A 16,578-nucleotide genomic window follows, 5' to 3' on the forward strand; every position below is an offset into this window, starting at 1 on the left:
AGAGAATAGAGGAAGCAAACAAGAGAAGGAGGCAAAGTGAAAGAGCTAGAAAAGAAAAAAGAAAAATGAAGTAGGAGAAGGATGAAGTAGAAGAAAGAGGAAGAGAGAGAGGAAGAAAAAGAAATGTCCTATCGAGTTCAGAAAATCTCTATATTTCACACCTAACTTTCTCAAGGAAGCTAAACATGGAGACTCAAGGGATCTATCAGCCCAGTGGGGAGGCACAGCACCAAGCCTTGATATCAAAGAACCAGTGGGCTACACCATCTCGGATCTGCTTGGTCTTCACACCATAAACAATAGGGTTGAGCATTGGTGGCACCACCACATAAAGATTGGCCAGCAGAATATGGACATGTCTAGGAATGTTACGCCCAAAGCGGTGGGTTAATAAGGTAAAGAAGGATGGAACATAAAACATGAGGATGACACAGAGGTGGGAGCCACAAGTGCTGAGGGCCTTATGCCGAGCATCCTGGGAGGGCAAACGAAACACTGCCCGGAGGATCAGTGAGTAAGACACAGCAATGAGGATCACATCCAAGATGACCATGACAATGGGCACAGAGAAGCCATACCAGATGTTAACAGTGATGTCAGCACAGGCTAAGCGGGCCACTCCAATATGCTCGCAGTAGGAATGGGGAACAATGTTGGTTCGGCAGAAGGGCAGCCGCTTTAGCAAGAAGATCACTGGGAAAATGATGCAGAAGCTTCGGGTAACAATGGCCATAGCAATCCTTCTCACCACAGGCCATGTAAGTACCGTCAAATATCTCAGGGGGTCACAAATGGCCACAAAGCGATCGAAGGCCATGGCTAGCAGGATAGCTGACTCCCCCACAAACATCACATGAACAAAGAAGACCTGAGTGACGCAGGCATCAAAGGCAATATCATGGGCATGCAGCCAAAAGATGGCGAGGGCCTTGGGCACAGTGGTGGTAGACAGTAGGATGTCTGTGATGGCCAGCATGGAGAGGAAGAAATACATGGGTCCATGAAGGTTACGTTCTGTGGTGATGACCACTATCAGGATGCTGTTCCCCAGGACTGCAGTGATATACATGAGGCAAAGGGGTACCGAGAGCCAAATGTGATAAGCCTCCAACCCAGGGATGCCAAGTAGGACAAAAACTGCAGGGTGGAAGACAGTCAGGTTGCTGTGAGTCATGATGCCCTATAGGTCCTCTTGGTGATGACTTAGAAGTTGATGAATCTGCTGAAAGTGATTGAAAGAAAGCACTCCTGATTATGTGCAGAGAATCACAAAATATAATATGGATTTCTGAATTGCTGAGCTCTTCAGGGGAAAGCTCTCCTGGAAAATGCTCATGTGGGTATAAGAATGGCTTACGCACCTTAGTACTTTATTTACATAGAGTTTCTGTGGTGATAACGCTTCATGGCCCAGTAGAGGCTGCCCCTGCCTCTAATGACCCTGCTCCAAAGTTTAACCCCACCCCACCTTACTGACTCATTCTACCATTTCAATACAAGAAGAACTTGCCCCCGCCAGTGCCCCTGTTCTGAACATTTTACTCTCTGTGTTTACCTGAATCTCTCACCCCTTCTACTTCTGTTTACCCAAATTTTAACCTTAAAATACCTCCAGAACACAAGCCACTTTGCAATGGCCTATGTTTATGGCAATATATTTCCTTTCCAACAACCTGTTATCTAAATTTTATTTAACTTGATTATATCTAATGACAGTAAGTTTATCCCACTACCTTGAACTTTTCCCAGGAGATTTCACTGTGTCTCCCTGTACAAGGAACTGGAGTATCAAGTGGAAATCTGAAAGGAACTTAGGATGTATTTCTCCACTCAGCCTAGGTTCACATTCTCCCTAAAGGCAGTGAGCAGTGGGGCAGCCAATGAAACTGAGAGGAACAATTTTCATCGTCCGCTCCTCATGATCTCCTGCTCCTCCCCAAGTGGTTTCATACAGGTGGCTCTTGATTGTGTCTAGAACTTCCGGCCCGGCCATGAAAACCCCCAAGGAACTATTCTGAGTACCGGGAATCAGTGCATTCCCCACCACCTCTCCATTAGCTCCACAAACACAGCCCTACTTCCCACTCCACTTGTTCCCTAGCACTCAGAAAGAATTTTTTTCAAGCTGCTAAGAAAGATTAAGTATAGAGTCCTTCTTGTTTTGGTTTTCCTACTACTATGATAGTGTTTGTTTCCTTCTAAATTTCTGAACTATCCAGATTAAGAATCTGGAGGGGAAGATGGAGAACAGGAACCCTGAAGAGAGTGAGAGAAGCAGGAATATAAAGGTACCAAGTCATTACTACATGGATTTTCTGAAAATGGTGTTCAGAGGGCCCCAGGGAAGAAGGCCTGCAAAGGAATAAAATCCTCCCTTTAGGAGTCCATCCCTCTGCCTCTGGAAAATGCACTTTCTCAGAGTACGATGGGCTGTGGGAAGAGAGCAATAGGACCCAGGTGGGGACTAGGAAGGTAACAGGGCCAGATTCCAAGTAAAGGCCAGGCAGGCTAATATTTGACAGTGTACTTTAAGATCTGTTCACCTGCTACTTAGAGAAGAGACTGAGCTGTGCTGGGATAAGCCACTGGTCACACTGTCCTGCCTCTATTTTAAAACCCTGACCTCAAATTTATATAAACAGGAGCAACACCAAAAAGCAAATTAATTTTCTTTAAAAGGAAGTTTACTGGACATTGGTTTGCACACGACTTCTCCCATCTCCTCCAACTGGTAACACACCCTTCCCAGTAAAACTGTTCGGCACTTTCTATTAGTCCTCATGAGAGCAACCGCCGCTCTCTGCTTACAACCCTGATGATATTTATCATCCCAGCAGTGAGAAACCCAAGCCAGAGCAGGGAAAGGGACAGTGAGGTCTGAATGGCTATTAACCAGGTTGTGGAAAGGAGATTACTCTCTGTATTTCATTCGGTGCCTTCTCAGGGTTCCATCTCAGCCCTCTGCTTCCCTGTCAAATGCCTTTGGAGACTTCTAGACTCATTTAGGAAAGAGGGTTGAGAGGAAACAAACCTCACAGTTACGAAAAGGTACATGCAAAGTCTCAGACTCTAAAAGAATGCCCAGCCTTGTGATAAAATGAGAGCCAGAACAGTGGAGAAGGGGCAAGGATCAGGCTGAGTGGGAGGAGGGTCCTATGTAGTAGGGGAGGGCATTGATTCTAAAACCAGACCTGCATTCATTTCCCAGTTCTTTACTGACTAGCTAGATGGCTTGGCAAGTGACTTATTTCTAAACATCTCAGGCTTTTCATTTGTAAGATGTGGGTGACAATAAGCCTCATGAGGTAATTTTCAGGATTAAATGAGTTAATCTATATGTAGTGCTCATAAAAGTAGGTCATTTTTTTAATAGTATTAGTAGTAATAAACCTCTTTAGTCATCATCCTATTGTATTTTTTCCAATAGGAAAAATACCTTAATGAGTATTCAGCAACATTAAAGTCTTGTTTTCACCTAAGTATGACCAAAGTAAACTTGTTTCACAAGAAATAAGAGAAGAGAATGGAATTAAAGAAATGCTCAATGAGGAGCGAGCAGGTGACATGGTAGATAAGGCACTAGACTCCCACTTGGCCAACCATGGTTTAAGTGCCAGACCTAATGGCTTTAAACTTATACTGAGCGTGTGTGCATATGTGCCCAAATCCCTAGAGGAAAATGAAGGAGAAAGGATTCCAGCATGACTATCCTCACTAGGAAGTGATTTCTTATTTTCTGTCTCTGTCTCTCCAGTGAATACAAGCACCCTAGAGCAAAAATGTTTCTAAAAAAAAAAAAAAGAAGAAGAAGAAAAAAAAAGAAAAATTGCCTGGCAGGCTTCCTTCAAATTCTTTGAAAAATACTCATCCAGAAACTGAGAGAAATGACCTCCATCATGTATAAGTACTCAGACATTGGCACCACGATGAGAGCCAGCTTGGTAGTGGGAACTTCTATAGAACCAAGGACAGTGGGAAGCAGAAATCACAGTGAAGATCCAGTCCAGGCTGAGGGGAATTGGATCCACTTCTCCCCTGCATCTCTGACCAGACTTTGCTCTCCCCTTTTCTTCCTAGTGTCTTCTTTTTTCCTGTGAGTCCTATCTAGCTCTAGTTTGGGATGTTATGTCCATTCTTTCTGTATGAGGTCATGTGAAGACCTTTTATGTCCTTATGTAGTCTTAATTTAGAAGACTCTCCTAACATCCTAATAGTATATTAAAATGTACCCACAAACAATATCAGATAAAATTGTTAGATTAACTATACAGAAGTTGGGGTAGTTACTTTTTTACCTAGTTGTATTGTCCAGACATTTATTTACACACATATTAATGACACTTTGCCATGACATGTGTCTGACATGTGTTTTGGACATGTGTTTCATATCTCAAGCATTTTTCACCACTTTTTGGTTCTTCAAAATGCACAGACTCTATATACTGAAATTATAACCCTAATAGATAAAATAGCTACTCCTCGCTCTGCCCTCAGCTGAGAAAGGTGGTCTCCTTTTGCAGCACAACATATAGCATGATTAGTTACGAGATGAGTCAAGAAGTTAATTTCAAATAATATATAAGGTATTGAAATTTGTAAATGATTTATCCTCTTAATATATTGGAGCAAATTCAGATTTATACCACCAATAACTTCACTCTTGCCCACATGTACTTAAAGTCAACATGTAAAATGTGTTCATCACCTAAAGGCAGTGTTGTCTACAAAGGTACAGGGATTCTCTTAACTCATTGGTATACCTTTAATGGTGACTCATTTTTTAAATTATCTATGCTTAATTCAAAAATAAAAACTGTATATATTCTATATGTATATACATTGTGGAATGGCTACATCAAGCAAACAGGTGCATTATCTCAAATACTTATCTTTTTAAGTAGTTAGAACACTTAAAAGTCTAAGCAATTTTCAAGTATACAATAGGTTGTTATTAACTTTAGATCCCATGATGTACAATATATCTCTTGAACTTATTCTTCCTGTCTAATTGAAATTTTGTATCCTTCAACCAACATATCTCCAATCTCGTCATTCCTTAGCCTCTGGTAACTACCATGACTCATATTTCTTAATGAATAAATATCTCAAGAAAAATGTCCACCTGCCCATTTGTTTTACTCCCTGTAAGTATTTTGGGTAAACATATGGTGGTATACTGTGTGTAAATATCATCCTCCATGCTCTTGGCATGTGGTGGCAACAGTGTGGAGAACCTCAGCCTCACGGCACAACCTATCCCTCTCCCAAAACTTGTATCTGTTCTACAAAATGCAACACAGAAGACAGATGGGGAAGATTTTTCAGGTTTTGACATACCTGATACCCAGCTTATCAAGAGAAAATCTCCTCAAGAATCTTCACTTTGGGGACCAGCAGTTAGCGTAATGGTTATGTCACTGAACTCCCATGTAGTCGACTGCGGTTCGAGTCTCGGACATGGTCGCTTAAACTCACGCCAGGCACGTGTGCGTGCGTGCCCAAGATCCTGAGAGGAGAATGGAGGAGAAGGGATTGAGGCGTGACCATCCCCCCTAGGGGGTGATTTCTCGCTTTCTGTCTCTCTGTCTCTCTCTGACTCTCTGGCGAGTGCACGCATCCTGTAGCAAAAACCTCTCCAAAGTAAAAAAAAGGTCTTCACTTTGGAACAGAATCCATAGTACTAAGAGCAGAGTTAAAAGCACATTCTAGGGACTTAGGAATGATTTGACCAACGAGTTATGGGGTTAGAAAACTAATCTTTCTTAGTCACTTTGCTTGTTTTGCCAAAAACAAGATGGTGATCAAAACCTGAGCCATTGTCATGAAGAGCTCTCCCCTCCCCTTCCGCCCCCCCTCACAACTCTGGTATGGTCTGATTCTGACTACTCTATAAACTACCCTCGTACCTTAAATCAAGCAGTCTCTCTTCTCCCACATCCTCCTCACCCTTCTGCATTCCCATTTCTATTTCCAACCAGCATCTGCTGCCTAGTCCCACTGACGTCTCTCCCAGTGTCCACACTTCCCACCCACCCAGTGTTCTGTCACATTGCAATCCTTTCTCATCCTTTGTCTCAGCAATCCCTTGTCTTTCTCTCATATATCCATTTCCTCTCTCCCAGGCTCAGTCTTTGTCTTTTACAAATATTCCTAAATACACGCACACACACACACACACACACACACACACACACGCACTACTGCTAATCCCTCCCACTGCCACTGCCAATAATCTTAAACTCACCTACTACATCACAGTCTCAACTGAAGGACAGAGAATGTGTCAGAGAAGGAAAAACAATTTCTTTTTTTGCTTATTCTGAAAGAAGAGGTATGAGAACAGAGAAGCTGGAGTCTGATCATGCTTGCATGAGAGGGTCACTTTCCCTGCCCGGTAAAGGACTCTTATATCTAAAGAACGAGAATCCACTTGCTTCCTTCTTTCTCCTTCTGGAGGCAGGTGTCAGAGTCACCCCTGGGATCATTAAGCATGAGATCAATGAGGTCAACAAACCAAAAGAGTAATGAAAATCATTCCTCTAGTGACAAGAGGGAACACTAAGTTCAGGGATAATTAGTAACTCCAGACAAAAAGCACATGAAGTATTTGAAGACACAGTATATGAGCAATGACAGTAATCTCAGCAATAAAGTAACGAAATAATAACTAACATTTGTGGATCCCTTTACTACATCTCTGTTACTGTGCTGAGTGTTTAACATAATTTAATTCTCCGAATAACACAATGAGTAAAAGGCACTATTATTTCATCATTTTTGCAGATGAGAAAAAATAGAAGTTTACAGACATTGAGTTTCAAAAACAAGAGGGACCAGCAGTTAGCATAATGGCTATGTCACTGGACTCCCACGTAGTCGACCGTGGGTTGGGTCCTGGATCCGGTGAATTAAAACTCATGCCGGGCGCGTGTGTGTACATGCCCAAGATCCCTAGAGGAGAATGGAGGAGAAGGGATTGTGGCATGGCCATCCCCCCCTGGGGGGTGATTTCTCGCTTTCTGTCTCTCTGTCTCTGTCTGTCTGGTGAGCGCACGTGCCCTATAGCAAAACCTCTTTAAAAAAAAAGAGAGAAGACGAAAGCCCCCAGCTAAACAGATCACAGTGTTCAGACGTAGTGCACCATGATGATGAAGGGACCTTAGAGGATCATTTTGAAGTAATCTACAAGGTCAATTATTGAAGGCAAGTTCAAGAAAAAAGGAGACAGTATAAATGAAGGGTTGATTAAAGTATTTGCATTATTAAAAAGAATGATTTATAAGCACACAAAGATATTCAACATCACAAATCATCAGGAAAATGCAAATCAAACCATAATATGAAGGGCCAGCAGGTGACAAGGTAGTTAAGACACTGGATCTCATATGGCCAACTTCCTGTTGGGAGTCCCAGACCTGGCAGCTTGAAAATCACACCAGGTGTGTGTATATGTGTACCCAAAACCCCAAGAGGAGAATGGAAGAGAAAGGATTACAGCATGGCCATCCCTCCAGCAGGTGGGGGGGGATATCTCAATTTCCTTCTCTCTGTCTCTCTTTGTCTCTCTCAGTGAGCACATATACCCTGTGGTAAAATCTAAAAAATTTTAAAAATAGGAAACAATAATATATCACCTTACACCCATTGGAATAGCTATTGTAAAAAAAAAAATGAAAATGACAAAACAGACCATAACAAGTTTTAGCCAGAATATAGAGAAATTAGAACCTTGTACACTATCAGTTGGAGTGTAAATTGATATAAAAAAAAAAAAAAAAAAAAAAAAACCTCTGTGGGAAATAGTATAGAAGTTCCTCAAAAAATAATAACTAAATTACCATATGATCCAGTAATTCCATATTTGGGTGTATACACAAAAGAATTGAAAGCTGGGTCTTTAAAAAATGAACATGTATTGGGGACAGCAGGTGGTATGGTGGTTAAGAGTGCTGGACTCCCACATGGCTGACCATAGTTCAAGTCCTGAATCTGGCAGCTTGCTTCCTCATTTTCCCTTTCTCTCTCTCTGTTCAAATTTAAAAATAATAACAAGTGGACTTAAATGAATAAATAAATATTTTAAACAAATAAATAAATAAACATGTATGAACTGATGAATGGATTGAAAAAGTGTGGCATATATACTCTATGGAATACTATTGTGCCATAAAAAACAAGACCCTGGCATTTGATAGAAGTGGTCAGATATGGAGGATCTATGGCTGAGTCAAGCAAGCCAGGCTATGAAAGAAAGATATTTTATGTATTCACTTAATATATACCAACTATACATACTCTATGGTAGAGAGTGAAATATTGGGAGGACATAAAATACAGTGAAAGGAGGAGCAGTAAAAAGACTTAATGAGGATAAGACAGTGTGGAATGGGTGGGGAAGAGAAGAGTATAGAGAAAGACAGCAAGAGAACAAATAGAGAGGCATGACATTAGTAGGACACAGATATGGTTTATTACCTGTTGATGATGATGTGTATAGTATTCTCAACTGGATTGGTCTGAGAAGTATTTCATGTTGGGTAAGGTCTTTTTATAATCAGAATGAGAAATAGTGATGGGCTGGTTAAAAAAATAATTGGAATAATAATAATAATGATCGAGAAAAACAATGAAAAGATATTGGATGAAGTGGAGTTTTTAATGTCTCTGTATTGACTGAAATGCATGGTATTCCTTCTGGAAAAAGAAATGTAATACACTGTAAAGTGAAATGCAATTCAGCATAATCTAAGCAAGATTATGATGATAATAAATAAATTAAAATAAATAAATAAATAAAATAAACATGTATGTTCATGGCAGTACTATTTACAATAGTTAAAATGTGGAAGCAATCCAAGTGTCTATCAACAGATGAATGGATAAGCAAAATGTGGTCCATATGATGAATATTATACATCCTTAAAAAGGAAGAAAATACCCACATTTACTGTAACATGAGTCAATTTTAAGTACATTATGGTATGTGAAATAAGCCACTTACAAAAAGATAAACACTGCATGATTATACTTACATGAGCTACTTATATAAGGTTGTGATGAAAGTCATGACATATTTTTCTGTTTTTCTATACAAAAATGTGTCATGACTTTCCAAACAGCCCAATAGTCAAAATCATTGAGGAAAAAAGTAGAATGGTAGTTGCAAAGGGCTGAGGGAAAGACAGAATAGAGAGTTATTGAATAATAGTTATAAAGTTTTAAGTGTTGCAAGCATTTAAAAGTTCTAGAGATAGATAATGGTGCTAGTTGCACATCAATGTGAATATATTTAATATTATTGAACTGTACACTTAAAATGGTTTTAAGATGGTTAGTTTTATGATACATATATATTTTACCACAATTTAAAAATTAGGGTAGTCAAGTCAAATTTTTATTATATGATCATTTAAAGTACTCTAACATCATTAGAAAGTCATCCTTCTCAACTCTTTTTGAAATTTTTAGAGCAATGGAAGTGGGAGTAGGGAGAAGTGAAAAAGGAATTAATCCAGAAATCCCACTCTCAGATATTTACCAAAGAGAAATAACTTAAGTCCACAAGAGCTTTGTGAGCAAATGTTATAGAAGGTTTATTCACAATGCCCAAACACTGGAAAGAACCCAAATGTCCATCAATAGGAGAATGGATAAGTAAACTGTGATATATTCATGAAATGGAATATTATTCAGCAATTAAAGTGAGCAAACTACTAAATATTCAATAACACAAGATCTGTATATCATAAAAATATCCAGACACAAAAGCTACATACTGTATGACTGCATTTGTATGATGTTCTGCAACAAACAACTAATGGTGGAAGTCAGAATAGTAATTGCCTCTAAGGTAGGAGGAAGCAGAGGGAGGTTCTTTGATTCAAATATTCTACATATTGAGAGGACTGAGTTACATGGGTATCTGCATTTGTCTTAAAGAAGGATCTGCTTTAGCATCAGGAAAGAATTAAAAACAATAGGAGAAGAAATACAGGTAAATTCTTCTCATGAATTTTTTATATTATATGCATTGATGAAAACAAAAATGATAATATAGTTTGATCCTCAATACAATGATATTTAAAAGTGGGAAGAGTAAATGAATGTAAATGGAAGTAAAGTTTCCATTAATAACAGTAAAATATTGATACTAGCAGACTATGATGAGACACGTGTGTATTTTGGTACACAAGGAAGTCACTAGGAAAACTGTATAAAACAATACACACAAAAACACTATAAATCAAGGTGGAATCCTAAAATTCTGAAATAACCCACAGAAAAGCAAGAAAACAAACAGAACATAACAGAAAAAAAAATGAAGAGAATACAAATAATAAATGGCAAATGAGTCCGAACATATTAATAATTACTTAAACCACAAATGGTCTGAATATACCAACTGAAAAATAGAGATTGGAGGGCCAGCCCATGGTGTGGTAGTTAAGGTGGCTGGCCAGTAGCCAGAGAAATATGTAGGGTGCATGTGTGTGCATACCCAAAATTCTGGAAGGGAAGAGAGATAAAGGATAAGGGATTGTGGCGTGGCCATTCTCTGTGGGGGTTTGGGCAGGAGAGGTTATAGTGATTTCACTCTCTAAATTCAATGACATAATTGGTTAAAAAAGCTTAGTGGAAAAAATATATCATACATTTATCAAAAAAATCAGAAGTGACTATATTAATTTCAAGTAAAGTGGATTTTGGAGCAAAGAAAATTACTAGTAAGAAAACAATGCACTGCATAAATGATAAAAGAATCAATTCACCAAGAAGACATAATTATTCCAATAGCATATACACCAAACAACAAAGCTTCAAAACACATGAAGCAGAAATTGAACCAAATGGAGAAACAAACAAATCAACAATTATAATTTGAGACTTTGCCAGTCCCATTTGGTGTTGAAGTTCTATCTCAGTAACTAATAGAACAACTAGACAGAATATCAACCAGGATTTGGAAGAACTGATCAGTCCCATCAATCAGTAGGATCTAGCTAACATAAACACAACACTTCACCCAAAAACACCATAGACTTCTTTTCAAGCATTCCTGGACATTAGAGATTGACCTTATCCTGAGCCTAAAATAAACCTCCACGAACAAATATAAAAATTTTAAATCAACACAGATTGTTTCCTAATAACAACGGGATCAAACTAGGAATCAATAACAGAAAAGAGGAAAGACTAAACATCTGTAAATCAAATAGCACACTTCTAAATAAACCATAAGTCAAGGAGAAGAATCATAAAACAACATTTTTAAAGACATAGAACCGAACAGAAGTAAAAACAGAACATATAAAAGTGTGTGGGATGTGACTAAAGTAGTGCTGAAAGGACTTTTATAGAACCACATTCCTATGTAAAAAAAAGAAGGATCTCAAAATGGTCATCTAAATTCATATCACAAAAAAAAAAAAAAAAAAAAAAACTAGGAGAGAAAGAGAAAAGAAAGCTCAAAACAAATACAAAAAAAGAAAATAATAAAGAGCAGAAATTAATAATAAAGAATAAAAAATAAGCCCAAAACAAACCAAAAATAGAGTAGAATTGAAAATAGGAAAATGGAAAAAAAAATCAATAAAAGTAAACTGACTCTTTCAAACACCAGTTAAATTAATAAACCAGAGCCAGATGGTGGCACAGGAGTAAAATACAAGGCTCTGTGAAGTCAACCCACAGGGGAAGGTTCCAGGTTTCTGTGCAGAGATTCCCTCAGCATGCCAGACACATATGTGCCCATGATCTGGGGTTAGCTGAAGCTGGGAGTGGAATATGGTCTTGTTGAAGATTCCCTCTCTCTCTGAAGAAATAAACCTTTTTTTTTAATGATAAACTGCTAGCAAGACTGACAAAGATAAAGAGAACAAATAACCAGGCCATCAGTGGATGGCTAAACACTGTCAAATGGTTCCAGCTCCCTATGTGCAGTACTTAACTGCTATGCTATGGGGCTGGCCCTCTCCTAAGAATTAATTTAAGAATTAATGTTAGTTTTTTACACAATCTCTTTTAAAAATTAAGACTAGGGTTGGGACCAGCAGTTAGCGTAATGGCTATGTCACTGGACTTCCATGTAGTTGACCGTGTTTCGAGTCCCAGACCTGGTGGCTTAAGCTCACACTGGGCACGTGTGCATGCGTGCCCAAGATCCCAAGAGGAGAATGGAGAAGGGATTGCAGTATGGCTATCCCCCCTGGGGGAGTAATTTCTCACTTTCTGTCTCTCTGTCTCTCTCTGTCTGTCTGGCAAGTGCACACGCCCTATAGCAAAAACCTCTCCAAAAAAATAATAATAATAATTATGACTAGGGTACATTTCCTTCCTCATTTTATGAGGCCAGCATTACCTGAAACAGAACCAGATAAAGATCATATCAAAATACAAAATAATATTAGCAAACTGCCCACAGATGAATGGATTGAAAAAGTGTGGCACATATACTCTATAGAATACTACTCGGCCATAAAAATCAACAAGATCCTGACATTTGAAGAAAATGGACAAATATGGAAGATTTATTGCTGAGTGAAGCAAGCCAGGCTATGAAAGAGAGACACTGTATGTCTCTACTTAATATATACCAACTGTCTGCACTCTATAGTGGAAACTGAAAAATTAGGGTATGTAGAAGCATGGAAAATGGTTACAGATACTGAAGATGGTGTGGGAAGAGAAGAAGGGGGAGACTGAGAGGAAGGGAACCAAGGAGAAAAATAGAGAGGCATGACATTTATGGGACACAGAAATGGATGATTATCTTTTGATGATAATGTGTATGGTATCTTCAACTGAATTAGTGTGAAGTTTATTCATGTTGGGTAAATTCACTTTGCAAGTAATAGTGATGTATAGTGATTGAGTGTATAAAATACATTTTTCAAAAACCTGAAATAACAACAAAAAATACTAGCAAACTAAATTCATCAATATATTAATATTAAAAAGTACACACCATGGGGGCCACCAGGTAAAGTGGTGATTAAGGCACTGGACTCCCATGTGACTAGCAACAGTTCAAGTTCTGGACCTGGTGGCTTGAAAGTCATGCTGGGTGCATGTGCATGCATGCTCAAAATCCCAGGAGGAAAATGGAGAACAAGGAATTGTGGCATAGCCATCCCTACTAGGGGATGATTTTTCACTTTCCTTCTCACTGTCTCTCTCTGTCTCTGGTGAGTACATGTATTCTATGGCACAAAAAAATTTTAAATTACACACGATGACCAAATGAGATTTATTCCAGGTATACAAGATTGACTCAACATTCAACAATCGATCAGTGTAATTCACCTTACCAATAAGCTTGAAGAAGAAAAGGTATAAAATTGTATCAACTGAAGCAGGAAAAAGCTTTCAGCAAAATCCAACATTTATTCATGTCTAAAATTCTCAGCAGTTTAGAAATAAAGGAGATAGAGGAGAATTATCTCGACTTGATAAGTAGCATCTACAAAACACCTGCGGCTAACATCAGACTAACAGTCAAAAATGGAATGCTTTTTCTGTAAGATCAGGAAAGATACCCATTTTTACCAAACTAATTCAATGTCATACTGAATTTTCTAGCCATGACAAAAAAGACAGGAAAAAAATAAAACACATACAGAGGAGAATTTGTTGAGGTATAAATGGTATACTCTCTTAGAAAACAGTTGGATAATATCTTGGTCTTCTATGACATAAATATCACAGACTGTACAACTTTAAAACCAATATTTATTCTCACAGTTCTTGAGGCTGGGAAATCCTAAAATCAAGGCACTAGAAGACTCAGTGTCTTCTGAGGACCTGCTTTCTGGTTCATAGATGGATATCTTCTTGCCATTTCATCACACAAAGGGGTGAGAGAGACCTCTGGGGTCACACTGCCCTTTTAACCTAATCACCTCCCAAAGGCAGACTTCCAAATACCATTACATTGGGGATTAGATTTCAACATACAAATGTTGGTTGGTGAGGAGTAACATAAACATTCAGGTTATATTCCTGGGCATTTATCTGAAAGAAATTAAAGCTTACATTTCCACCAAAACTCATACATAATGGTTCACAGAAGCTTCACTAGTAATAGCCCAAAACTGAAAACACCCCAGATGTCCTTCAATAGTGGAATGGTTAGGGGCCAGCATGTTAAGGCACTGAACTCTCACGTGGCTGACCAAGGCTTGAGTCTCAGACCTGGTGGCTTGAAACTCATGCTGAGCACATGTGCATGCATGCCCAAAATCCCAAGTGGAGAATGGAGAAGAAGGGATTGTGGCATGGCCATCCCCCTGGATGGTGATTTCTCATTTTCAGCCTCTCTGTTTCTATCTCTCCAGTGAGTGCACACATCCTACAGCAAAGATCTCTCTAAAAAATTTGAATGGTTAAATAAACTGTGGTACATTCATACCATAAAACATCAGTCAATATTGGGAGCCAGCAGTTGGTGTAATGGCTATGTCGCTGGACTCCCATGTAGTCGACCACGGTTCGTGTCCCGGACCCAGTGGCTTAAAACTCACGCCGGGCGCGTGTGCGTGTGTGCCCAAGATACCGAGAGGAGAATGGAGAAGAAGGGATTGCGGCATGACCATCCCCCCTGGGGGGTGATTTCTCGCTTTCTGTCTCTATGTCTCTCTCTGTCTGGCGAGTGCACGCGCCCTATGGTGAAAACCTCTCCAAAAAAAAAAAAAATCAGTCAGTATTAAAAATAAATGACCTGTATATATACACCACAACTTGGATGACTTTTAAGAGTATTACACCAGAAACCAATTCCAAAAAGTTAGATACACTGAATCCATTCATATAACATTCTTGAGATGACAAAATTGTAGAAATGGTGAAGAGGTTAGTGGTTTTCAGGGGTTATTTGCCCATAAAAAGAGAAAGAAAAAAAAAAAAACTTGTGGCGATAAAACTATTCCGTATCTTGACTATCAATGTCAATAACTTACTTGTGAAGGTGATACTACTGAAGAAAACTGAGTAATAGTTACATAGGATACATCTGCATTATTTCTTATAACTGCAAAACTGTCAATTCCAGGTGTATTGATATGTGTGCATATTCATTTTCTTTGTACTTTTATATCTATTAACACTTTTAAAATAAAATTATGACAAAAAATAAAATACAAACAAGCATATTGGTGACCAGGAGATTAGTTATAAGGCTGCTACAATATTCCAGAATAAGCTTGTGTGGTATAAATTAGTATGCACTCTAAGAGATATAGAGAAGAGTCGGATGCACAAGCTCTTAAGGAGATGATAGGCTATAATGGCTATTTGAATATTTGATTAGTCTGCCCAGGCTGCCCTAAAATGACAGCATAGATGACTTAAGCCACAGACATTTCCCTCTCACAATTCTGGAGGCTGAGAACTCAAGATGCTTGCTGATGAGGTTCCTGGTAAGAACTGTCTTTCTGGCTTTCAGTCAATTGTCTTCTCATTGTGTTCCCATATGGTGTTGGGAAGAAGGAAGGAGTAGTCAGAGAGGTATCTTGTTCTTCCCCTTCTTGTAAGGACACGAATCTCACCCGTTCAAGGCCCACTCTCATGACTTCATCTAATTCCAACTCCTAAAAGCTTCCATCTCCAAATAGCATAACGTTGGGTATTGGAGCTGCAACATATGAATTTTGAGGAACACAAACACACACTCTAACACACTACATCTACAGTACTGTGCCTGACATGTAATGAGTTTTTTAATGTTTGCTGACATCAGTACCTTTTCTGTTTGTAAGAGTCACCTGTGCAATGAGTTCAGAGGGAGGGAAATAATTATGGAAAAAGTTAAAGGCACTATTACCTCTAGGAAGAGCTTCAGAGAATTTCGAGAGCTAACTTCAGTCCAATACCAGCAACAGGGAGTCATTTTAGGAGCTCTATTCTAAATGCTAGAGAACCCTGACAGAGAACTATCTATCGTTTTGGGGGGGCGGGGGGGTAGGTGGGGGTGGATGGCCATGCCACAATCCCTTCTCCTCCATTCTTCTCTTGGGATCTTGGGCACGCATGCACACACGCCCAGTTTAAGCCACCAGGTCCAGGACTCGAACTGCAGTAGACTACATGACAGCCCAGCGACAGAGCCATTATGCTATCTGCTGGTCCCCCTTCTTTTCTAAGAAAAGCCTTGGGAAGACCAGCACTGGTCTTCTCAATCATTATTGTTCAGAAAGATTTAGCAAAAAAACACCTCTGCCATGCCTCACATTGAAGAAGACTGATTAGATTAGAGATTTCCAGGTCCTAACCCCATTTTACAGATAGTATTACCTTGGAGACAAGAATGGCAACTGTGATCTCAGTATACAGGAGTCACTGTTATGTGTGGTCAAAAAATAGTGTCAGACCTAGAGATTCTCACACTGAAAGGAACGACCTAGTTGTAAAGAAGAGATGAATAAGGAAAGCAGATAATATTACAGAAATGTTGATAATAATTAGATGTGATTGACTCCATACCCCTACCAGAACCTGACTTCTACCAGATCAGGTATCTTTAATCTGAAAATCCAAAATCCAAAGTGTTCCAAAATCCAAAATATTTGAGTGTTGACAGGACAA

General features: G+C 39.1%; 1 protein-coding gene across 1 annotated transcript; it reads right to left on the minus strand.

The window, feature by feature from the left end:
* Positions 1–205: 205 nt before the first annotated feature.
* On the minus strand, positions 206–1,174 carry LOC102500791 (olfactory receptor 52B2). The gene has a single exon (XM_006161969.1). It carries the CDS (start codon positions 1,172–1,174, stop codon positions 206–208), a length of 969 nt encoding a protein of 322 aa, XP_006162031.1.
* Between the last annotated feature and the right edge of the window lie 15,404 nt (positions 1,175–16,578).

Source organism: Tupaia chinensis, unplaced genomic scaffold (genome assembly GCF_000334495.1).
Source record: "Tupaia chinensis unplaced genomic scaffold, TupChi_1.0 Scaffold139491_1, whole genome shotgun sequence".
Taxonomy (NCBI): domain Eukaryota; kingdom Metazoa; phylum Chordata; class Mammalia; order Scandentia; family Tupaiidae; genus Tupaia; species Tupaia belangeri.

Coding starts and splice junctions, on each gene's coding strand:
- LOC102500791 (XM_006161969.1), bottom strand. CDS start 1,174: ATGACTCACAGCAACCTGACTGTCTTCCACCCTGCAGTTTTTGTCCTA.